General features: G+C 46.8%; 1 protein-coding gene and 1 non-coding gene across 2 annotated transcripts; one reads left to right on the forward strand and one right to left on the reverse strand.

Annotated features, from left to right (window-relative positions):
* On the reverse strand, positions 1-116 carry LOC113833020. The gene has a single exon (XR_003482765.1). It is a non-coding gene; the product is annotated as a U5 spliceosomal RNA (small nuclear RNA).
* Positions 117-3414: 3298 nt separating this feature from the next.
* Kif2c (kinesin family member 2C) lies at positions 3415-25877 on the forward strand. The gene is given in 21 exon segments (NM_001246742.1): positions 3415-3524; positions 4486-4580; positions 8097-8198; positions 8346-8394; positions 10672-10794; positions 12281-12394; positions 13448-13548; positions 14127-14222; positions 16361-16415; positions 16503-16665; positions 17985-18075; positions 18278-18341; positions 18413-18504; positions 19423-19565; positions 20387-20591; positions 20688-20798; positions 22260-22327; positions 22646-22751; positions 22836-22946; positions 25054-25177; positions 25298-25877. Coding segments are annotated over 21 exon segments (2157 nt in total). The 5' UTR covers positions 3415-3463; the 3' UTR covers positions 25381-25877.

Genomic DNA, 25877 nt, shown 5'->3' on the forward strand with positions numbered 1-25877 from the left:
AGCCCTGCAAACACAGGACCTCAAAAAATTAGTTTAAGACTCAGAATTGTTCCTCTCCACGGAAATCTTTAGTAAAAGGCGAAAGATTTATACGATCTGAAGAGAAACCAGAGTATAACAGCGAATCCGGCCAAGCGTTCTCGAGCAACGGTGACTCCTACTTCGCCGATGGGAACTAGTTCCACAAAGTAAATGATGACTCTTGCTTTCCGTCCACACGATCTCTGAAAGCCGCATCACTATAACGAAAACAAAACGAGAAAGAAAAAAATAAAAGAGCTTACCCATTTAAATTTCGCACCGGCCTGGGTGCAATGCATTGTGGGTATGTAAATTACGCTGTTTCACCGGCCTCCGTTATACGGAAATAAATATTTCATTTTCCCAGAGTAAATGTTGGGCCCACGCTAGGGGGCAGTGCAGAAACCAAATTCATGGGACTATAAATGCCTGATCCAACTACAAAAATCTGGTCTTATAATTTACACCAAGTAAAAATTCTTTCTCTTTTTTTAGGGGGGCGATATTTTGACTTTGCTTCTTGAAGTTTTGAGCCAGTGTCTCACAAGGCCCCCTAGGCTGGCCTTGAACTCACTATGTAGCCAGTCGGGCATGAGAAGTTGAGCACAGTTCTCCTTGCCTCAACCTCATGAGTACTGGGCACCCATTAGGGAGTCTCCTGTAAACCAGGCTGGCATTGAATTTGCCTCATCACCTAGGAAGATCTTGAATTCCTGATCCTCCTGTCTCTGCCTATTAATGATGGCATGACAGGCATGTGCCCCCACACCCAGTTTAAAAGTTCTAATTAATTAAAAATAAAATGAACAGGGGCGGAGCTTGTCTAGCATCAAGACATAAATATAAAAAATTAATCAAATCTTCAAACTCGTTATTCTGGTACATTCATTTTCTAAAAATGTATTTCAAACAAGCAGCACTCGCTTACTCTAGGACACAAGACTGTATGCCTAGCCACTGATAACCAAGTATTTACTGACACAGGCCAAGCACTAAGGATTCAGAAGAGCAAGGTGACAACTGCAGAGAGGTACCTGATGCAGAGAGGTATGACTTTGGATGAGCTTTCCTAGAAGAGACAGAATCATAGTCATGGGCACCCTGGGCAAGGGACTTGTGTGAGAGGGCATAGGAGAGATACACATTGTAGTAAGAGAGGCAGAGGCAGAATGGTGGTGTCTATTTTCCTCCTCCTCCTCCTCCTCCTCCTCCTCCTCCTCCTCCTCCTCCTCTTCCTCCTCTTCCTCCTCTCCTCCTCCTCCCCTTCCTCCTCCTCCCCTTCCTCCTTCTCCCCTCCCTCCTCGTCCTCTGTTTTCCTTCTCCTTCCACGGGGTCTCTCGATATGCAGCCTTGGCTGTTCTGGAACTTGCTATGCAGCCCGGGTTGGCCTGGAACTCACAGATCCACCTGTCTCTTCCTCCTTCTGCCAGGATTAAGAGGCATGCATCACCAAGCCAGGCCAGAGACTGGTGTCTTGAAGGGAGACAGACAGACAGCCCTCACTTCCGGAGGACAAAGTGAAATTCTGACTCTTACAGGTTGTGGGGGTAGATACTATATAATCTAGCCTGGTGTGACCTGAGTGCCAGGAGTCACAAGGCAGGAAGACACTAGGTCTAGGGCTCAGAGATACTGGCCTTGCTCACAGTTGCAAGGAAGGGAGAGAGCTAGATCCTTCATAAGAGCTGTAAGCCCACAACACATCTGATCTACTCTGGCTCATAAAGAAAAAGTTGCATAGATGAATGGCCTCGATTCTGGGAAAGGGAGAGAAGAAACTGGGGGTCTGTGATCTGTTTTACATTGATGGCAAAATGAAGCCGCTGAAAAGCTATAAGCAATCCCAGGACTTGGGAGGATGAGGCATGAGGATTGTTCACAAGTTCAAAGCCATGCTGTTCTTCATAGTGAGTTCCAAGCTAGCTGATCTGTCCCCCGCCCCCAGACAGGGTTTCTCTGTGGCTTTGGAGGCTGTCCTAGAACTGGCTCTGTAGACCAGGCTGACCTCAAATTCACAGAGATCCAGAGATCCGCCTGTCTCTGCCTCCCGAGTGCTGGGATTAAAGGTGTGTGCCACCAATGCCCAGCTGATCTGCTTTTTTTGTTTTGTTTTGTTTTGTTTTTTCGAGACAGGGTTTCTCTGTGGCTTTGGAGCCTATCCTGGCACTCGCTCTGTAGACCAGGCTGGCCTCAAACTCACAGAGATCTGCCTGCCTCTGCCTCCCGAGTGCTGGGATTAAAGGCGTGCACCACCAACACCCGGCCTGATCTGCTTTTTTATTTTGCTTTTTTTTTTTTTGGTCTTCCTTCCTTTTCTTCCTTCTTTCCTTCCTTCCTTCCTTCTTTCCTCCCTTCTCCCCTTTCTTTCTTTTGTTTGTTTGTTTGTTTGTTTGTTTTTGAGACAGGGTTTCCTCTGTGTTTCCCTGGCTGTCCTGGAATTCACTCTGTAGACCAGGCTGGCCTCAAATTCACAGAGATCTTCCTGCCTTTGCCTCCCAAGTGCTCCAGCCCTCCACTGTGTTCCTAATAAAATTATTTTTATTTTATGTACTTTGGTGTTTGCCTGCATGTATGTCTGTATGAGGATGTCGGACCCCTGGAACAGGAAGTACAGACAGGTACAGACAGTTGTGAGCTGTCATGTAGGTGCTGGGAATTGAACCAGGTCTTCTAGAAGAGCAGCCAGACTTAAGTGCTGAGACATCTCTCTAGCCCTCCACCGTGTTTTTAATAGAAAAATTGTCTCAAGGACAGGTACTATTTGTCTTGTTCATTCCACTATTCCTGTCTAGCACTAGCATGTGGCTGATACTCAAAACTAAGTTAAGTCGGTGTCTTCGAAATATTTTATACATTTCAAAGAGAAAGTATCTGAGTTCTTTAAAGTCATTGAGCTACTTACTAAAAAAGCCAGGATTTAGCTGGGCGGTGGTGGCGCACGCCTTTAATCCCAGCACTCGGGAGGCAGAGGCAGGTGGATCACTGTGAGTTCGAGACCAGCCTGGTCTACAAGAGCTAGTTCCAGGACAGCCTCCAAAGCCACAGGGAAACCCTGTCCCCAAAAAAACAAAAACAAAAACAAAAGCCAGGATTTGAACCCCTGTCTGCAGAACCACAGGGCCATAACTGAAACATTATATATAAGATTCCCAGTGTACATAAAAGCAGAGGATCGAACTGGTACTAAGATGGGAAAGTGACAGGGACCTGGAAATATTCTCATATGTCACAGAGCCTGGGAGCCCGCCGGAAGTCATGAGGCCAAGACTACATATCCCAAAATGCGCTGCGGTGCCTTCGCAGTGGTGACGTCGTAAGAACGCTAGCGCGCGGGATTTAAACTGCAGCGGTTTAGGCGGCGTTAATTTTTGCGCTGCATTAGCAGAGACGTCCCTTTCGAGCTTCTTGGATTTGTTTTTTACCTGCTGTTGTTCCCGAGCCCATGGAGTCGCTTCCCGCTCGATTGTTTCCTGGTCTCTCCATCAAGATTCAACGCAGTAATGGTGAGGGCATGGTCCTGAGGCCGAGGGGACGCAAGAGCGGCGAGAATGCCAAGATGGTTACCCGGCCCGCAAACGGCAAGCTTTGGGACAGACACTTACCCCGGTCCCACACTGAGGAGGCCCTATCTTGGCACTAGCGATCGGTGTCCACTACACTGGGGGAAACGCTGCCCTGGTTGTGGGTCCCCTGCCTGCTTTCTGAGTGTGGGCGGAGCACCCCTGCGGTCATTGGTTTGCCTAGGCTAGGTTAGAGCCCGTGGCTGTGCTTGCTGCCGAAATCTTTGACTGAAACTGCTCCGCTCCCTAGCCCCTAGACTGTGCTGTACATGTGCCTGGCAGTATGCCAGGTGCAGGGAGTCAAAGTAAACGAGCAGGATCCCTGCTTTTAAGGAGCTGGTAAGACAACCTTGTGTTTTTATTAAGCGACGACTGCACGTCTAATGTGTCATTCGTGCAGTAGCCAGACAGCCACTGCCAAAACTGAGTTAGGAAAACCCAAAAGGTTAGCGATGTGTTCAGGAACAGCTCCTCTAAGGACTGTAGCGACTTCCTTGCTCAAATGAGCCTTCGTTATATTGCACACTCTCTGGAGCGGAGATGAGCCCTTCGCCAATGTAGCTGGGGATTAAAGCCTGTTCCCTACCCACCTCATTGTGGAATGGTCTATGTTTGTTTGTTCTTCGAGACAGGGTTTCACTGTGTAGCCCTGGCTGTCCCGGAACTCAGTTTGTAGACCAGGCTGGCCTGGAACTCACAGAGATCCACCTGCCTCTGCCTCCCAAGTGCTGGGATTAAAGGTGTGCACCACCACCACCTGGCTGTGTTGGTTTTTAAAAGAGGGTGAAATCAATTTTCCTAGGTAAATTCTACATTGGAAGTCTCCGTAGAGTCCTAAAAGCAGAGGTATACAAGTTAAGTTCTCAGGAGACAGATGGATAATCTCTGGTCTTTTCATGCACAGGCTTAATTCACAGTGCCAACATAAGCACAGTGAACGTGGAGAAATCCTGTGTTTCAGTGGAATGGATAGAAGGAGGTAACACGAAAGGCAAAGAGGTAGGTTCTATGAGAATGTCATATGATCCTGTGTAGAGTGCCTGTGAGAACCCAGTGCCTCTCTTACGCTGTGCTGTCCTCTCCAGATACACTGGAATTTCATTTAGTCACATGTGTTCTAATTTATTTATTTTTTATAAAGATTTATTTATTTATTATATGTACACTCTTCTGCCTGCATGTATAACTGCAGGTTAGAAGAGGGCACCAGATCTCATTACAGATGGTTGTGAGCCACCATGCGGTTGCTGGGAATTGAACTCAGGACCTCTGGAAGAACAGGCAGTGCTCTTAACCGCTGAGCCATCTCTCCAGCCCCTAATTTATTTATTTTTATTTTATGTGCTTTGGTATTTTGCCTGCATGAATCGCCTGTGTGAGGGTGTTGAGTCCCCCAGAATTGGGAGAGTTATGGACAGTTGTGAGCTGTCATATGGGTGCCTGGGAATTGAACCCAGATCCTCTTGAAGAGCACTCAGTGAGGCTAAATGTTGAGTCGTCTCACCAGCCCCCTCAGGTGTGTTCTAAATTGAAGGAATTAATAGTTTCTGGTGTGCCTGTGGAGAGCAAATTGCAGTGAATCCCATGGCTTTGCTTGCTTCCCTGAGCAGGGTTCTGAGTGCACACTACTGCTTCAGTTTAGGTAACAAAATCAGTAACCCCAGAAAGGAAACAAAGGTGTTTTGAAATGCCAAGTCACAAAGCAGCTGGTGATGGATGACACAGGTGAGCAGCGTAAGATGTGCAGGCTAGGCCATGCGTCAGCCCTGAGGTCTGAGTGACAAAGCTGGCCTTAGGCAGAGCAGACTCGGGGTGCTTTGGCAGCAGCCAAAAGACTGACTAAAAAGAGACTGAAGCATCTTCATCTTTGGCAACTACGATGTTTATATTTAGTGAGAGCCTAACAATATTGAGAAAAGTAGAGATGGGAAGAAGGCGTGGTGTTATGAAAGGTCACTGGTCTGTTTTATGTGTTCTCAGCCATGTGTCTGCCCTTAGAAGTTCCATTTGCTAACCTGTAGAGATGGCAATGTCTGCCTCAGAGTGTTGTGAGGGTTTAACCACAAAGTCCTGCCGGACTTATTCCAAAATGATAGAGTGTGTATTGAGGCCTGGGAATGGAGGTGAATAAGACGCATTCTCCCTCACTCCCTCATGGAGTTTTAGAGGGTGACACAGGTGCTGTGGTGGTGCATACATTTAATCTCAATGCTCAGGAAGCAGGCACAGGCAGATATTTACGGGCTTGAGGCTAGCCTGGTTCAATAGTGAGTTCTAGGCCAGCCAGGGCTACATAGTGAGAGCCTGTCTCAAAAAAGATGCATCTAAGTCTTTTCCCTTTAGAAATATTTGTGCCAGGCAGTGGTGGTGCACACCTTTAATCCCAGCACTTGGGAGGCAGAAGCGGGCAAATTTCTGTGAGTTCCAAGCCAGCCTGTTCTACATAGTGAATTCTAGGACAGTTTGAGCTACATAGTGGGACCAAAAAAATAGTGTGTGTGTAAGAGGAGGGAGAATCTCATGAGTGCCGTGATGCATGTGTGTCATGTGTGAAGATTTCAGGACAACTTTGGGAAGATAGTCTCTCACCTTTGCCTTATTGAAATTGAGGATTTTTGTTTTTTGGGTTTCTTTGTTTGTTTGTTTCCACTGACATGATACTCCATGCTAGCTAGCTTGGGAGCCTCTGGGTGATTGTCCTATCTTCATCTTTCATCTTGATTTATCTTTCATCTTGATTTAGGAATGCTGGGATTACAGATTTCATGCCTGCCCAAACAGAGTTTGTGGCCAACCTGTATTACATAGTGAGGCCCTTTATCAAAGAGGGGGGTAGGTTTGGGGCATTTATTCCAGCACTCAGAAGGCAGATACAAGCAGATCTCTGTGAGTTCAAGGCCAGCCTGGTCTACAAAGTGAATTCCAGGACATCTCCCTGTCTTGAGAGAGAGAGAAAGAAAATTAGTGTGTATAGTTTGTGTGTGAGGGGGAGTGAGAGCAAGTCTGGGCTTCATCTCAGGGCCTCATATCAATTGTATTGTTCCACTGATCTATGTTTCCATCTCTAGAGCCTTTTAAAGATCTTACTTCAGTCAAACGGGGCTGTTCCCCACTCTACCCAGGCCTGTGCTCTTTGTCCTAGGATGTTCAGTGTGAATATACATAGGAGACTGGGGCAGTATTGGGTCCAGGCTCTTGTGTTTATGCTCTGTGTAGTTTGAGGCTTGGGCATGAAACAGGAATATGTAGCAATGTGAGGAGTGTCCTCAAGACTGGTTAGTGAAGTACTTGCCAGCTTTTGCAGACAGTGATGTATCCTCATCTTTTTTGTTGTTTTTCGAGATAGAGTTTCTCTGTGTAGCTCTTGTAGACCAGGCTGGCCTTGAATTCACAGAGATCTGACTGCCTCTGCCTCCCAAGTGCTGGTATTAAAGTCGTGCGCCGCCACCACCACCCAGCTTTGCTGTCCTCATCTTACCCATGCTGCTTGATTTCTACCCCTTGGGACATGACTTTTCTTCCCCATTAGAATTTGAATTCACAGAAAGGTGCTATATTTGCATTTATTTTTAGTTATCCTCTTTTGCATGCTGCTGGCTTACTGGTTCCTAACACAGTTAACAAATACGGTCTGGACTGGAGGTGTAGCTAAATGATAGAGTACTTGCTTTGTCTGTTCACCCTGGGTGCCAGCTCCAGCACTGTAGAAAGTAAACAAGTAGATGCAGGTTATAGGTTATGGATTTAGGTGGTAAAGCTTTCTTCGCCCTAGGGTGTATTCATTGCTTTGTCCATTTCAAAATGTAAACAAAGTGAGATTCATTTGGTGTCTTGTGTGTGTGTGGTGCTGAAGAGTGAATTCAGGGCCTCATACATGCAAAGAAACACTACCGCTGAACTGCATCCCTCAGCTGGATTTGCTGCTTCAAACCTCCGAGTCTGAGCTGTTCCTAAAGAGTTACAGGACTCTGGTGATGTAAACCCAGAATTGTGACCTCATTGTGGGTGTGAGCAGGAGCTGGGAAAGGCATCAACTGGAAGGCTAGGCTGGGAAGAAGTTTCTGGGCCCAGTAGAAAATGTAGGTAGACTTAGGGTTAGGTAGCAGCTTCCGGGAACTTACTCCTGCTTATAAGACCTGAGGGGGCCTCCACCAGACTACCACCAGCCGGCTAGAACTTGTTTCCTCCCTCGTATCAGCCAGCAAGAAGTGCTCAGGGGGCTGTGACCAGCAGGACATCACTGTCTAGCAGATCAGTAGGAGAGCCAAGTGGCCTAGGTCTACTGTGGACTTCTGTTTTCCTCTCATTCTCATCCCTCACAATCTCCGGTTGGCTTAGAACCTGGAAACCCATTCCATCTAGATGGTAAACCATTACTAAGGAATAACTATTTTGTAGTGGTCAGTGCTTAATGGAACATAAGGTTGGTAAAGCCTGAATCTTGGATGGCCTTGATTACAGCAATTCACTTAGATCAAGCACTGTTGCTTCACTGAAATTCACTTGTTCTTGCAGATTGATTTTGATGATGTGGCTGCAATAAACCCAGAACTTCTACAGCTTCTTCCCTTACACCCAAAGGACAATCTGCCACTGCAGGAAAATGTAACAGTTCCGGTGAGTGCCTGTCATCTGACCGAGCTGCTGTCCCTGAAGAGTCATTTGTTACCTTTTTGCTGATTTCTGTCTGGGACTGCCTGGGGCCTTATCACAGTACACAGGACCCTGAGGACATATATTGTGGTGATTTGTTCTATTTTTCAGAAGCAAAAACGCAGATCAGTCAACTCCAAAATTCCAGCTCCAAAAGAAGGTAAATGGCTGGCTATTTTTACGTGTTTTTGTTGTGGGTGAGGTTCCTAGGGCTCAGAGTAGAAGCCAAAGTGGACTCCTTGCCCTAATTGAGCATGTGACTTCAGTGTAAACTGAGTTCTGTCTTTTGTTCAGTCATCTTTCTCTGTGAGGAAGAACTCAACCTACACCTAACCTCTGAGAGAATTGTATATTTCAGACATTTGTTCTCTGGCCTACACACTTGTCCTATAGATCAGAGTCTGATACAGGGGAGAGTGGGAATCAGTTCCTGTTAGGCCTGCTTCCTTCCCTCAGAACACTGAGCCTTGCAATAAGACTGTGAGGACAGCATAAATGTAGTTTTGGGCTATTTAGACAAGTATTGATGCTGAGTGCAGTGATGTATGGCTATGATCATCACAGGAAGCTGGACCAGGAGGATGGAAATTCTAGCTGCCTTTGGCTACATGAGGAAACCATCCCCCCAAAATGAAGCTGGGAGTGGTGGCGCACGCCTTTAATCCCAGCTTTTGAGACAAAGGCAGGAGGATCTCTGAGTTTGAGGTCAGCCTGATCTACATAGCAAGATTCAGGACAGGCAGCGGGTGGTGGTGGCGCATGCCTTTTATCCCAGCACTCGGGGAGGCAGAGGCAGGCGGATCTCTGTGAGTTCCAGGCCAGCCTGGTCTCCAGAGTGAGTGCCAGGATAGGCTCCAAAGCTACACAGAGAAACCCGGTCTCAAAAAACCAAAAAAAAAAAAAAAAAAAAAAAAAAAAAAAGATCCAGGACAGCCAGAGCTAGAGCTATAATGAGACCCTAGCTTAAAAAAAAAAAAAAAAAAAAAAAAAAAAAACTAATAATAAATAAAAATTAAAACATGAAAAGGCTGGTGAGATAGTTCAGCAGGTAAAACATGTTACACAAACCTGACAACCTGAGTTCCTTCTTAAAAGCAGGAGAAGCTGTACTGAGTTGTCCTCTGATTTCCATATGTGCACCATGGTATGCAGGTCCCATAGTCATGCTTAATACTCTTGCAAAGCACACGCACACACAGCCTACAAGAAAGGACTGATTGCATTTCAATGCATGTCCTCAAGGGATATGTCCGCTTTTCCTGGTTGATTGGATTTGTTAGATTTTAGTGTACATGCTGGGACACATGCTGCAGTACTCTCAACTTTGGGGAGGCAATTCTTTCTTTCCACCATGGGTTTGGGGGATCAAACTCAAGCCATCAGGTTTATGCAGCACATGCTTTTACCTGATGAACTATTGTGCTGTTTGTTTTTGTTGTTTTAGATTCATATTTTTGTTTTGTTTTTCAAGACAGGGTTTCTCTGTAGCTTTGGAGGTTGCCCTGGAATTTGCTCAATAGACCAGGCTGGCCCCAAACTCAGAGATCAACCTGTCTCTGCCTCCCAAGTGCTGGAACTAAAGGCTTGCACCACCACTGCCTGGTCATATTATTTTTTGAAATTTTGTGTTTGTGAACCAGTTTGTCTGTGTGTGCTACACATGAGTGCAGATGCCCAAGGAAAAGCTAGAGGCGTCAGATCCTTCTAGAGCTGGAGTTAGAAGCCATTGTGAGCTATCTAATGTGGGTGTTGAGAACCCAACTCCAGTCCTTTGGAACAGCAGTACCTACTCTTAACCGCTGAGTCATCTCTCCTGCCCTGGCTTTGTTTGTTTTTGAGAAAGGGTCTCTGGTTCAGTTCTGGAACTCACTATGGAATTCAGGCTGGCCTCAAACCTATGACAATCTTCTTGCCTTAGTTTTCCATTAGAGCTACCAAACCTGGCTGTGTTTGACTTTGTTCTGCTTTGCTGAGGGTTGGACTGAAGCTGTCTATATACTCCACCACTGAGCTATATTCCCAGCCCTGTAGCTCCTTAAGTGTGTGTGAGTCAAAAGGAGGAATGAAGGTTAGAGAGATGGCTCAATGGGTAAACTGCTTGCCATGCAAGCATGAAGGTTTTATTCAGATTCCCCATCATGAATATGAAAACCAGAAGTGATGACATAAGTCTGTAACACCCTGGTGCTGGTGAGACAGAGGCAAGAAGACCCTCAGGGCTGGCTTGCCAAGACAAATGTTCTTAAGGAAAATATCCTTGCCCTCAGGAGCACCTAGATCTACAGACTGCACAAATAACTTTGGAGATAGTGGTGCTTGGTCTTCCTGCTGTTTCTGGGCTCTTGTCTGGGTGACTAGATTCTGGCCTGCCTTGTGCAGTCTCCTGCTGCTTTAGCTTACCCTAGTGTGCTGCACTGATTGGTCCTCCTGGTTTTAGGTCTTCGAAGCCGTTCCACTCGCATGTCCACTGTCCCAGAGGTTCGAATTGCCACTCAGGAGAATGAAATGGAGGTGGAGCTGCCTGTGGCTACAAACTCTCGAAAGCAGTTTTCGGTTGCCAGTGAGTAATTAGTGTGTTCTCCCTGTCTAAGGCCCTAAAGCAGTTCGTTATGCTTTATGTGTGCTGTGCTGAATTTCCCTGGGTTCGTAAAGTAGTTCAGGATGGGCTTTGTCATGGAGGGAAAGCCTTCAGAGGCCTGATCCTACAGACTTGACCCAAGGATGGCTTTTTGGGCCAGCCCAGCCCTTTCTGACTTCTCTAAAGCCCCAGAATCCAGGTGATTAACAGAAGCAAAGACTGGGGAAAAGAAAAAAATATGGGTGACTGACCACTTAGGCAGCAATTAACTATACTGACTCAGTGGACCAGGTGACTGTGGTTGCTCACAACTAAAATGCCAGTACTTGAGAGATTGCTATGAGCTTGAGGTCAGCCTAGGCTAGAGTGAAAATCTTGTCTCCAAGCACAAAAATACACAGATACCAAGAACAACAACAAAAACTCAAACTGGAAAAAACTGACCAGGCCAGGTGGTGTTGGTGTACACCTTTAATTCTAGCATTCAGGAGGTAGAGACAAATGGATCTCTGTAAGTTTGAGGGGCCAGCCTGATCTACTGAGCAAGTTCCAGGGCAACCTCCAAAGCTACAGAGAAACTCTGTTTCAAAAAACAAAAAAAATAAATAAATAAAAGAACAAAAACCTGAGCAGACCCAAATCATAGAAATGTACAATTACAGTCCATCATGCCTTATTACACTCATACATGGTCATGATTCTTTCATTTGCCTTCATTTAGATGAATTTAATACATAAAGCATAATACACTATCTCACAAAATCTCCACCTACTTTACACATCTAGTTGAAAAAACTTAAAATTATTACTTGGTTAGGGCTGTGGCTCAGTTGGTAGAGTGCTTGCCCAGCGTGCACAAAGCCTGCGCTCCATTCCCAGCACTGCATGAAACAGAACACAGTGGAACCCGCCTGCTTCTAGCATGAAGCAGGGGCTTTAGACACAAGGTCAACCTCAGTTCAACTGTACTGAGTTTGGGGCCAACCCAGGCTATGTGATACTCTGTCTCAATTGTTGTTTTTCAAGACAGGGTTATTCTGTGTAGCCCTGAACTCGATCTGTGGGCCAGGCTGGACTTGACCTCAGAGATCCACCTGCCTCTGCCTCCTGAGTGCTGGGATTAAAGGCTTGTGTCACCATGCGCTGCTGTTGTTTTGAGACAGGGTCTCTTCTCATTCTGGAGCTCACTGTGCACCCTAGCCTGTCCTTGAACTTATAGAAATCATTCTTCCAAGTGCCGGTACTACAGGTGGGAGCTACCACACTCAACTTAAAATTGTTTTTAAAATTCTACTTTCATATTTAGCTTACGGCTTTTTGGCCCCAGATACAGTCCCTGGCTGGAAGGGTGGTTGAATTTGGGATGAGGGCAAGAGGAAAAGCCCCAAGTTTGTCATTGACTTGTTGAGACCAGGTTAGGACAGCTGCTCTGTGCTGCCTGCTTCTCTAGTGACTTTGTCTCCCACAGCTGGCCTCCCTAGGCCCTCCTGTCCTGCAATGACAGAATTACCGTTGTCGATGGTCAGCGAGGAGGCAGAAGAGCAAGTCCATCCCACCCGAAGCACATCTTCTGCAAACCCTGGTAATTCAGATAGGCATGCTGGGCTGTGTGCTCTTATGCTCTAGCACAGGACAGGTCCTGCCTAGGCACCTGAGTTCAAAACCTTTTGTTAAAGTTTGTCAGAAACCATTTGATAAATAGCCCAGGGGACTTGTGAAAATGAAGTGGGCTATCTTACTTTTTTTAAGATTTATTGGTGTTTATGTGTGTGAATGTTCGCCTGCACATGTGGCTATACTATGTGCATACCTGATGCCAGAGGAGGTCAGAAGAGGGCGTTGGATCTCCTAGAACTGGAGTTATAGATAGCTGTAAACCACCATGTGGGTGCTGGGAATCAAACTTTGGTCTTCTGCAAGAGCAAGTGCTGTAACCACTGAACTTTCTCTCCAGCCCTGCCTCATTTTGGTTCTAGAGAAAATAGCTGCAGAAGCATAGAGCTTAGGTCAAAACCAGATTGGTGTGATAGTTGCTCTGACCTCACATTAGCCCAGTTAGTATTTCATGGACTCGTCCATCCAAGAGTCAGACAGAAATCTAGAAAAGGAGGTATGGTGTGTTATTGAGGTAGCTCAGCAGGCAAAAGGTGTTTGCCACCAAGCCTGATGACCTGAGCTCAATTTCCAAATCCCACATGGCAGAAGAAGGGAGCTGACTTCCAAAAATTATCCCGACTTCCACATGTATGCCATGGCATGAATATGCATACAAACACACACACACACACACACACACACACACACACACACACACACACACACACACACACATTTATAAACAAATACAAGGCCAGGCATGATGGCACACACCTTTGATCCCAGCACTTGGGAGACAAAAGAGGGCAAATCTCTGAATTTGAGGCCAGCCTGGTCTATCTACAGAGTTCTGGGACAGCCAAAGCCACACAGAGAAACTCTATCTTGAAAAAACAAAAACAAAAACCACAAACAAAATAAAAACAAATAGAATCTAGAGAAAGAAGACCTGTTCCTACAGAAGGCCCAGTACTCATCAGAATAGCCAGACACTAACAAGCAGCAGGTGAATAAATAGTGCCTTCCTTTCCCCCCTTAGCTCGGAGGAAATCATGTATTGTGAAGGAAATGGAAAAAATGAAGAACAAGCGGGAAGAGAAGAGGGCCCAGAACTCGGAAATAAGAATAAAGCGAGCTCAGGTGAGCCTTGGGAGATGTGGGTGAGAAGTTCAGGACAGGCACCCTGGCAGATAAGCAGCCAACACTTAACTGGCCCTAGCACTTCTAAGGCTCCAGTTCTGATATCTGGAAGTTTAATTGCTTCTTATCAGAATTCAGAAAATAAATGCATAATTCAAAACTATCTGAAGTTGTTCAGATGAGCCATATTTGATGTTGATTGGCCAGTGGGAAAGCCCATCAGCGTGCTCCCAAGATTCAGTGCTGCTGCTGGGCATACCTGCTTGCTTTCCCTCCATCCCCTGTAACCTGTATTACAGGATAGAAGCAATGGCAGTGGAATCGTTTTAGTTGGGTAATTGCTCTGAGGAAACCCAGTCTGCTGCTTTGCTTCCTGGGATGTGGAAGGCAGCCCTTGTCCCTGGTGCATGCCTAGACTCCCCTGACAATCCTGCTCCCAGGACTTCGTGCCTGACTTCTCAGACTAGAGCCAGAGTCGAGGCACTCAACATCTGTGGGGCTGTCTTCTGCCTGGTATCTCTAGGTCTAAGAGTGCTCAGTCTTAACAGTCTGCCCTTCGTTCCTCTTGCCTCAAACAGGAATATGACAGCAGCTTTCCAAACTGGGAATTTGCCCGGATGATTAAAGAATTCCGGGTTACTATAGAATGTCACCCACTTACTCTGACTGATCCTGTGAGTATACCAGAAAGGCTTCTACCTCTCTTCCCTGAGCAGGGCAGGGAAGAACACTGAAGGACAAGGGAAAGGCATGCTGGGGTCTTCATTCACTCTTGAGTGTTGTCTGGAGAATTAATGTTTCTCTCTTTTTTTTTCCCCTCCCCTCTCTCCCGTGTGTGTGAATAGCCATCTCCTCCCACCTCCCTATCTGTGTGTGTGTGTTTCTGGGGATTGAATCCAGGACTCCCGTATATCTGAGCACACAGTGTCCCATTGAGCCATATCCCTGGTGGGGCCCCTCGATGCTTTTTTTTTTTTTAAGACAGTGTCTGAGGCTGGAGAGATGGCTCAGTACTTTTTATTCTTCCAAACACCTGGGCTTAGTTCCCAGCACCCATGTGGTGGCTCACAGCCAACTGTAATTCCTTCCCTTTGGCTTCCATTGGCAGGGCTCCCATGTGATACACATACATGCAGGCACAATACCTGTACACATTTTAGAAAACAAAAGGGTCTCACTATGTAGACCTACACAGCCTGGAATTTGCTGTGTAGACTAAGCTGGCCTTAAACTGCCTGCCTCTGCCTCCCAAGTGCTGGGATTACAGGTACATGCCACTGCATCCAGTTAAAAATGTCTTTAAATTATGTTTGTCTATACCATGAGGAGGATTCTTGTGCACATTGCTATCTGGGAGTCAGAGGACAACTTGCAGGAGTCAGTTCTCGCCACCGTGTGGGTCCCAGGGTGTCTGGACAGGTATGGATTCATGCAGGTCTGTGGAAAGAGAGCAGAGGCACTCTTACTATGATTTTAGCCTTTCCAGCTGAGGAGAGGCTCAGCCTGAGTCACCCTCCCTTGGCCAAGCCCACCATCCCCCTCCCACTTATCCCCAGACAGGGTTAGGGTTTTTGACTGCCTCTGCCTCCTAAGAGTTGGCATCACCACAACCTGGCTAGCCAAGGGCTTCTTTATTGTTTTGCAATCTACACCTTTAGCAAGCTGATTTCCATATCCCCAAATATCCTAACTAATCTTCCAAAGGGACAATGTGCCAGTTTTTTTGTTTTTTTTTGTATACAACATTCTGCTTCCATGTATATATGCACACCAGAAGAGGGCACCAGATCTCATAATGGATGGTTGTGAGCCACCATGTGGTTGCTGGGACTTGAACTCAGGACCTCTGGAAGAGCAGTCAGTGCTCTTAACCTCTGAGCCATCTCTCCAGCCCCCAAATGCACCAGTTTTTCCCAACCAAGTTTTGCACAGTCTCAGACACGATTCACATATGTTAAACAGAAGGGCCTGAGACTCAGCCAGCTGCAGCTGTTTAGTTTTCCCAGTCATTAGGCTTGATGTAGTGACTCTGCCTTTACCATCTGAGTATCCTACTAGCTCGTTTTTTTTTTTGTTGTTGTTGTTTTGTTTTGTTTCTTTTTTCTTTTTTTTTCCACCTCTTGAGACAGTTTCGATGTATGCTGTGAAACTTGGCCTTTTTAAAACCAAAAAGCACTGGGTAGTGGTGGCTCACGCCTTTAATCCCAGCACTTGGGAGGCAGAGGCAGGCGGATCTCTGAGTTTGAGACCAGCATGGTCTACAAGAGCTAGTTTCTGGACAGCCTACAAAGTCACAGAGAAACCCTGTCTCAAAAAAAAAAAAAAACAAAAAGCATTCTGTGCATGTATGAGTTCGTGTGTGTTTACTCACCATGGCATACATGAAGAGGCCAAAAGACAACTTACTGGAGTTGGGTCTCTCCTATCATGTAGGCTTTAGGGATGGAGCTCAGATCATCAGACTTGACAGAAGTGCCTTTACTACTGAGCCATCTCATCAGCTAGTTTGTTTGTTTGTTTGTTTTTGAATGCTTTAGTGAGAGCATTAGTTAAAGCTCAGATGAGACTCCCTGCTTCAGGCTGGCCAGACTGCTAAGAACTAGGAGAGTAGTGCTGGAATCTTGAAGGTAGTGGAGTGAGAGAACCAGGGGGAATTTAGAACAGCTTTCTTGTACCCTAGAGTAGTTAACAGGGGAGCCTGGGGCCCTAGTATCAGACTTTGTTGTTCCTTGCTAGGGCCAAGAGAGAGCTTGTGGGTGTTTGTTTTGGTACTGTCTGACCACCCTTTTTCTGTCCCCTCATCCTCTTGCAGACGGAAGAGCACAGGATCTGCGTGTGTGTGAGGAAGCGCCCACTGAATAAGCAAGGTGAGCTGTTCAGTCAGAAACAGCAGACTGACCAAGAGGAAGGGCCAATGTTTTGGGAGCCACCACTGAAATATTCTCCTCCTGCAGAACTGGCCAAGAAAGAAATCGATGTGATTTCTGTTCCCAGCAAGTGTTTGCTCTTTGTGCATGAACCCAAATTGAAAGTGGACTTGACAAAGTATCTGGAGAATCAGGCATTCTGCTTCGATTTTGCCTTTGATGAAACAGCTTCAAATGAAGTCGTCTACAGGTTAGTCCCTTTAATGTTCTTTTTTCCTCTTACTCACTTTCTCCCCCATCAAACACTAAACTCCTTCCCTGCTCCCTGGCCTATTGTTTTCTATTGAACCAGCTCTCTGATCAAGGAGCTCTGGCCCTATAATCGGAAGACCCACTTTGGAGTCTGCCATGTCACCTTTTAAGCTGTAGCACCCAGTCTTGGTGACTCGTGAGTGAACTATTACTCACTGTACTCAGGCTCATGGGTAGGTACCAGGGATTCTCCTAGTGTTGTTTTTGTTTGGACAAAATCTTATTCTATAGCCCAGGCTAGCTTAGTGTCTGTGTTACTCAGATGGTCTTGAACCATTGACAGTCCTGCCTCAGCCTCCCAACTACTGAGATCACACCTTCCAATGGCTTATGCAACTACTTCATTACCTAAATGAGTTCAGCAGTCTTGGGTGACTTCAGATCTACTCTGGCCAGTCCAGTGTGTCAGTAGGCATTTAAATCTTTTTTTGTTTTGTTTTTCGAGACAGGGTTTCTCTGTAGCACTGGCTGTCCTAGAATTTGATTTGTAGACCAGGCTGTCCTCAAACTCACGGAAATCCAACTGCCTCTGCCTCCTGAATGCTGTGCTGGGGTTAAACATATGTGCCACCACTGCCCAGCATGTTTACATTGTATTAGGATACAAATAATCTAGAGATATATAAAAGTATATGCAAGCAACATGCAGGCATTGAGCCCTTTTATATAAAGGACTTGACTGAAATAAACTCAGCAGAAAAGCATTTGCTGCCAGGCGTTGGTGGCACACGCCTTTAATAATCCCAGCACTCGGGAGGCAGAGGAAGGCGGATCTCTGTGAGTTCAAGGCCAGCCTGGTCTACAAGAGCTAGTTCCAGGACAGCCTCCAAAGCCACAAAGAAACCCTGTCTCGAAAACAAAACAAAAAAAAAAAAAAAAAAAGAAAGAAAGTGTTTGCCTAGCATATGCTAAACCCTGGGTTCTACCTCGACACACACAAAAATAAAGTCAGTGATTTAAACATCAGCTATGGTGGCTGGAGAGATGGTTCAGGGGTTAAGGGCACTGACTGTTCTTCCAGAGGTTCTGAGTTCAATTCCCAGCAACCACATGGTGGCTCACAACCATCTGTAATATGGTCTGGTGCCCTCTTCTGGCACGCACTGTATACATGATAAATAAATAAATCTAAAAAATAAAAAAATAAACATCAGCTATGTGCTGAGTATCAGTGGGGGTGTTCATCACCAAATCCCTCTTGGATATTAAGGAATAGCTACCCAAATGCCCTTCCCTCTACTCCGTCCTTTCTCCTAGGTTCACAGCAAGGCCACTGGTACAGACGATTTTTGAAGGGGGAAAAGCAACCTGCTTTGCCTATGGGCAGACGGGCAGTGGGAAGACTCACGTGAGTACTTCAGTCTGCTAGAGAAAGCCTTGTGTAGTGCAGCAGTAAGTTCTTGAATGGTACAGATGCCCATCACTAGACACTTGCCATACCACATGAAGAGAGAGCCTTTAGCAGGTCCAGTCTCCTGGCTCTGGCATGGCCTACTGTGGCACTGCCTATGATCTGGTATGCTGTGGTCATGTGCTGTTTCCTTTTGCAGACAATGGGTGGAGACCTGTCTGGTAAATCTCAGAATACATCTAAAGGGATCTATGCAATGGCTTGTAAGTAAACTGTTTTCCACATAGGGATGGGGCATGGAAAGCTGCTTACTTATACAGGCTCTTCCTCCCAGCCCGGGATGTCTTCCTTCTGAAGAGTCAGCCTCGCTACCGGAACTTAAACTTGGAAGTTTATGTGACATTCTTTGAGATCTACAATGGGAAGGTAAACAAACTAAAACCTTAAAGATAGCTAGAAATGGTTGAAGCCAGACATCTTGTTAGCTGTAGGCCTTTGGGGCTACTCTGCCTGGCATATGGACCTTTCCTCTGAAGGTGAGATGGCAGCCAAGCTCAATAAGGAGAGCAAATGTCCTCTTCCAGGCTCCCTCTTAGGTGGGAGGTTGCCTTCTATGTGAGCCATCCTCCCTTGACCCCCACCTTCTGTTACACCCTCCTTCCCCATCCCGTATATTTTTGTGTCCATACCCTCCATGCCTCTCTCTCTGTCTCTCACCTTTTTTTTTGTAGAACAAGACCTCAATAATAAAAATGGGATTTAATGTGCTAAGCACTTGCTAGTCTTTTTTTTCTCTCAAGGTGGGGTTTCTCTGTTTAGCTCTGGCTGTCCTGGAATTCCGCTTTGTAGACCAGACTGGCCTTGAACTCAGAGATCCACCTGCCTCTGCCTTCCAAGTTCCTGGATTAAAGATGTGCACCACCACCGCCCTGCTGCTATTCTAGTCTTTTTGACAGGGTTTCTCTGTGGCTTTGGAGGCTGTCCTGGAACTAGCTCTTGTAGATCAGGCTGGCCTTGAACTCACAGAGATCCACCTGACTCTGCCTCCCCAGTGCTGGGATCAAAGGCGTGCGCCACCACTGCCTGGCCTCTAGTCTTTTTTTCTCTTGATTTTACAGGCTGGGAACAGTCTAGGGTAGCTCAGTAACTTTGTCAGGGTGGTGCAGATAATAAAGTGGTGACATTGGTGTGAACCAGGGAAGCAGATCTGTTTGTTACCTGTTGGCACAGGCTCTGCCTTTTCTTCTCTTGGCCCTGTCCAGGCTGGGGCAGGCTCTGTAGGAAGGAGTCAGCCAGATTATCCAGCACTGGTGGCCCTATGTTTATGCTCTCTGCCTGGCACAGGTGTTTGATCTGCTCAACAAGAAGGCCAAGCTACGTGTACTAGAAGACAGCAAGCAGCAGGTGCAGGTTGTGGGACTTCAGGAGTACCTGGTTAACTGTGCTGATGATGTCATCAAGATGCTCAACATGGGCAGTGCCTGCAGGTCAGAGTTCTGTTGAGGGAAGGGAACCACTTGGAACACCTAGTTCAAGTAATGAAACCTCGGATCCACAAACATGCATGAGGGCAAGAGGAAGCCATTTCTTTTTCCACATAGTTCTCACCCCAGCAGAGTAAATGCTATGAGGGCCTCTACCTTAAGTAGGGCAGATAATCCCAGGAGTCTCAAGAATAAAATCAGAGCAGTTTAAATCTAACAAAGGCAGGATTAGTCACAGGCATTCTTGCCTGGGGTCTGGGATCCTAGTTTTCTCTTGTGGAAGAAGTTAGCAGACCTGAATCTGTTGTGGGCTGGAAGTCATGAGACCATGGCGCCTCTGTGTAAATGCAGGGAAGTGCTGACATGGTGCAGTAGGCTGCTGGGTAGTTGTGGGGCTCAGATTGTTTTTCTCCCAGCACTGGGCATTAAACCCAGAGATTTGCTTCACATGCTGGGCGTGTGCTCTACACAGCTCTACCCATGGCAAGAACCCTCAAGTTTGGGCAAGTGGTTATGACTAGACTCCTTTCCTCATAGAAGACTCAGCTGTTCTTCATCTTCATGACACCAAGTCTGGCAATGCCCAAGCACAGAGTCCAGTGCTCATTTGGCTGCCTGAAAAATAGGTCAACAGCTACTATCTTGGAGGGTAAAATGGAGGTTAGAGACAGGAAGACACGGGACTTTTTTGGATTCTGATCCATGTGCCTCCTTTACTGTAGATTTTACTGCTATGTCCTGGAATGTTTAAACACTGGATCTCCTGGAGGATAGTGATCCCCGAAGTTTGTAACCTTTCTTTGCCTTTCCCCTCCTTTTAATAGGACTTCTGGACAGACTTTTGCCAACTCCAATTCTTCCCGCTCCCATGCCTGCTTCCAGATTCTTCTTCGAGCCAAAGGGAGATTGCATGGCAAATTCTCCTTGGTGGATCTGGCAGGGAATGAACGAGGGGCTGACACTTCTAGTGCTGACCGCCAGACTCGCATGGAGGGTGCAGAGATTAACAAGTCTCTCCTAGCACTGAAGGTAGCAAGCACTTACTAGTGGAAGGCAGCTGAGAAGGGAGAGAGTGGGATGCATGAGAAGTGGAAAGAGGCTTCATTTGTTTCTGCTGCCCCACAGGAGTGCATCAGGGCGCTGGGACAGAACAAGGCTCACACCCCATTCCGTGAGAGCAAGCTGACTCAGGTGCTAAGGGATTCATTCATTGGGGAGAACTCGAGGACTTGCATGGTGAGTGGGATGACTTTGTGGGTGGTGAAGAAGACCCAGAGCTGCTTTGCAGGAAGATGTTGACCTGACTTTGGGCAGGGAGCTAGAATCTCTCTAGCTGTGTTCTTGGGCTCCTGACTGGACTTCCACAGCCTGTAGCCTCCACTTTCCTATAGGCAAGGAGGAAAGAATCCACTCTGTAGGTGCTGAGATCAGCCATTGCTCTCTTACCTGGTAAAAAGGGTTCCGGAATTCAAGAAGTGAGCCTTAGTAGACGCAGGAGAAGTAAGTCCTCCCCTTTCCCACAGCTCCCCTCAGGTTCCATGACTCCCACACTACAAACAGCCTCTATGACTTTCCTGCCCTGCTTTTTCTTCAGGTGCTGCTAAGTGCCATCTGCCACTATCCGGAGCACACCCTCGCCTCTGCCCTATCATGAAGGATAGGTTTCTCTGTCAGCTTAAACTCTATTAGTTAGTGTTAGTTAGTACTACTGTTCTCTGTCCTCCTCTGACACTGTAGCGGATTTAATCAGAGTTCTGGGTACCCTCAGATCCAGAAGATGGTGTCTAATCCCTAGAATTGGAGTTCTAACCGTGGTTATGAATGACCAGCCATGTGAGTGCTGGAAATTGAACCCAGGTCCTCTGCAAGAACACCAAGTGTTCTTAACCACTGAACTAGCTCTCCAGTCTTTTCTACAGTGTCTCACTATGGAACTCTGGCTGGCCTGGGACTCATTGCATAGACCAGACTAGTTTCAAACTCAGAGATCTGTCTGCTTCTACCTCCCTAGTGCTGGTATTAAAAGGCATGTGCCATTGCACCCAACTTTTTAGATTTATTTATTATGTATACAACATTCTGCTTCCATGTATATCAGCACACCAGAAGAGGGCACCAGATCTCATAAGGGATGGTTGTGAGCCATCATGTGGTTGCTGGGATTTGAACTCAGGACCTCTGGAAGAGCAGTCAGTGCTCTTAACCTCTGAGCCATCTCTCCAGCCCAGCACCCAACTTTTTTTATTTTTATTTATTTATGTATTTATTTCAAGACAGGGTTTCTCTGTGGTTTTGGAGGCTGTCCTGGAACTAGTTCTTGTAGACCAGGCTGGTCTCAAACTCACAGAGATCTGCCAAACTCTGCCTCCCGGGTGCCAGGATGAAACGTGTGCGCCACCACCACCCAGCTTTATTTTTTATTTTTGAAATTTGTTATTATGTAGATGTGTTTGCATGGACGTATGTCGTGGTACTCAGCTGGAGGTCAGAGGACAATTTGCAGGACTCTATTCTACTGCCAGTTTTGTCAGTTTTAGCCTTCCATGCCCAGGAACAAGTTGCCCAGCAGAGCACATGAGCTTTACTTTGTCGGTGTCACCGGTTGGCAGCCACTCCCGGTAGCTCTCCGGGAGCAGATTTTCTAGTGCCCGCACTTTGGGAATCTCCACTTGTAACCACCTGTTCCCTCCTTCTCAGATTGCCATGATCTCACCAGGCATAAGCTCCTGTGAATATACTTTAAACACGCTGAGATATGCAGACAGGTATGAGGGCCTGCATCTAGGTGGGCTGGAGAAGGGAATGGCAGTGATGAGATGGGAAGCAACTGGAGCACTGCAGTGACCACTGTGTTTCCTCCCTAAGCAGCCACAGCTCGGTCTGTCCCAGTCCCCTTCAGTCTATAACATAGTATGGGAGGGTCTTTGCATGTCAGCCTCAGGTTCACGCCGCCTCTCCTGGGCTGAAGACTAGCTGCTATTCACCCCTTGGGTCCCTAAGCCTTGTTATCTGAGTGGTGATGCACTTCTGTAGTGAGTGCCCAGGGGACTGCTGGGAAGCTGAAGATCATCTTATTTCCTCAGAGTCAAGGAGCTGAGCCCCCACAGCGGGCTCAGTGGAGAGCAGCCAATTCAAATGGAAACGGAAGAGATGGAAGCCAGCTCTAATGGGACCTCGCTGGCAGTCAATGTAAGGTAGAGGGTAAGATGAAATGCGTCTCTGAGAAGGAACCTGGGCCACACCTTTACACACTATCTCCCCTTTGGCCTGCAGTTCAAGGAAGAAGAGGAGCTGTCTTCCCAGATGTCCAGCTTTAATGAAGCCATGAGTCAGATCAGGGAGCTGGAAGAGAGGGCCATGGAGGAGCTCAGGGAGATCATACAGGTGCAAACTGGTCCCAGCCAGGGAGGGATTGGCAGGCCACTCTGGCACAGCTCACAGAGCTCAGCTCTATTCCTGGAACATAATCTGGGCTTTACTCCTTTGGATCTTTGTTGGGATGGGACAATGCAGCCCTCTATACCTAGCTCTCTCCAGTCTCCATCTGTTCACCCGGGACACTCTCCTGTGGCCTGGTCCTGCTGACTAGGGGTGTAGCGGGACCTTCATATACAGGGACATCCTATTTATTTGGTGAAAGTGGGAAATGCTACTTCTGTTGTGAGCCTGCTGTGGGAATAGGGGGGAGCATCTTCTGTCAGTGGCAGACTTGGAAGCAGAAAGAACTGTGCCACTTAGGAGACTGCTGTGAAGACTAAGTGTGCAGACATGTCCTCCCTGCTTTGTCTGGGGGCACTGTGACAAAATGCATGGCCCTTTCAAGAGTTGACTGTAGTCAAAGCAAAAACTGTCAACAGAGGGGGATAGGTAAAGATACGGTTAGCGGGACCCTGGTGCTAAAGGATCTTACATGTGGCTCATATCAAAGACTCAGATTTTATTATGACACAGTGAAACCTTTGAAGGGACTTCAGCAAAGTGGCAATGTGGTCAGAGCACAGGTTTGGTTTTGTTTTTAATGTGTTTGAATGTTTTTGCCTGCATGTATGTGCCATTTTTATGCCTAATACCCACAGAGGTCAGATGAAGGTATTGGAGCCTTTAGAACTGGTTATGAGCCACCATTTGTGTGCTGGAAATTGACATCCAGAAGAACAAGTTCTCTTAACCACCAGGCCATCTCTAGCCCCTGGTTTTGTTTTTGAGACAGAGTAATAGATACATAATCTTCAACTCTCAATCCTGTTTTGTCAGCCTCCTGAGTACTGGGATTTCAGGTGTGCACCACCATGCCCAGCTCATATCAGGAAAGCAAGAAAAGGAGGGAACCAAAAAGCCAGGTGTGATGGCTGGAATCTGTGATCCCAGTATTTGAGAGGCTGAGTGGAGGCCAGCCTGGGTTACAAAGTAAGAGCCTGTCTCAAGCATAGGGCCAGTAGGCTCAGTGGTTGTTTTCCTCGAGTACCTGTGAGGTTCATCAGCCAGGTATGATGGCATGCCTAATACTACTGCTCAGGACTTCAAGGCTACTCTTAGATACTGAATGAGTTCCAGGTCCGTCTGGGCTACATGAAACCCTGTCACAAAGAAAGGGAGGGAGAAAGAAAGTTATTCCAACTTCTGACTTTTTACAACAGGACCAGCTGGGCAGTGGTGGCGCACGCCTTTAATCCCCAGCACCCTGGAGTCAAAGGCAGGTGAATCTCTGAGTTTGAGGCCAGCCTGGTCTATAGACCAAGTTCTGGGGCAGCCAGAGCTACACAGAGAAACCCTGAATCGAAAAAACAAAAGATAGGATCAGTGATGTCACTTATTTGACATAGGGACAGCTTTGGGGTAGGGAGATGCTGACTAAGCTCAAGCTAAGGATTCCTTCTGTTTTGTTACTGCTGGGGTTTTTTGTTTGGTTGGTTGATTGGTTGGGTTTTTTGTTTTTGTTTTTGTTTTTTAATCCAGGGTCTCTTGAAGCCCAGGCTGTCCTTGAACTCCTGGAGTTGAGGTGTGTTGAGGTCAAAGGAGAACTTATAGGAGTCAGTTCTCTCCTTTATGTGGGTCTTGGTAATTTAACTGCTTGGGCTGTCTCTATCTAGCCCTATTCCTTTTTTTTTTTTTTTTTTTCTTATTTTTCAGCACAGGGTTTCTCTGTGTAGTCCTAGCTGTGCTAGAACTCACGCTACAATGTAGACCAGGCTGGCCACTTGCCTCTGCCTCCTGGGTACTGGGATTAAAGGCATGTGCCACCACTGCCAGGCTTTGGGGTTTGTTTGTTTGTTTTTTGTTTTTTTTTTTCCTCCTGAACTCTTGATCCTCCTACCTCTAAGTGCTGAGATTATGGGCATACACTACCACATTGTGCCCAGGCTGAGCACTTCCTGGGGGAAGGGTTTCAGGAGGCAGAACACAGATGTGGATATGGGTTCAGCCGAGGATGAGGATGATTTGCTGGAGTGTTTCCGTGAGTTGAGCTGACTGGATTCTTCTGTTGTTTCAGCAAGGACCAGGCTGGCTTGAGCTCTCTGAGATGACTGATCAGCCAGACTATGACTTAGAGACCTTTGTGAACAAAGCAGAATCTGCCCTGACTCAGCAGACTAAGCACTTCTCAGCCCTGCGAGGTGGGTATTGTCACTGCACAGGTGCAGCGGTGCCAGCCTGTGGCTCTTAGCAGAGCAGGCAGTGGCACTGGAGAAGGTGGTTCCAAAGACGCTTGGTGACCCATTTCCACTTCCTTACAGAAGTCATCAAGGCCCTGCGTGTGGCCATGCAACTGGAAGAACAGGCTAGCAAACAGATGAACAGCAAGAAACGGCACCAATGATGACTTCAATAAAGATCTGTTTATGTCACACCAGCCTCTTCCCCTATCCAGCAAACTTTGGGCACCTTCTGGCTTTGGTTAGGGACTGAGTTGGATGGGTTTTGGTAAATGCCAGGTAAGGGGCATCAGGCCCAGGAAGACTCGGAGAGAGAATTGCTGTTCTCTTGCTTAGTTTGGAGCAGGAGGAAGGAGCTTTTCATGACTGCTTCCCCTTTTCCTCCCTATCAGAGGGGGTGCTGTTTGGGTAGTCTCCCTGCGGCAGCACCCTGCCCCTCTGCAACAGCTGCTGATAGACAACCTGCAAGGTCCAGGCTCTGGGAGAGAAATTGGTCCTCGTCCAGCTTCTACTGCCTTTGGTCTGTGGTATCACCCTTGCTCTGAGCACTCTTGTGTCAGAAAAAAAAAAGTTTTTGAGACCTCTGTTTTAGTTTTAGAAATCCAAGATTTCCATTTCCTGCTGTATGTATTTTTATGTTGTACCTAACAATAAAGAAAGA

Source organism: Cricetulus griseus, chromosome 2 (assembly GCF_003668045.3).
Source record: "Cricetulus griseus strain 17A/GY chromosome 2, alternate assembly CriGri-PICRH-1.0, whole genome shotgun sequence".
In the NCBI taxonomy this organism is placed as follows: Eukaryota; Metazoa; Chordata; class Mammalia; order Rodentia; family Cricetidae; genus Cricetulus; species Cricetulus griseus.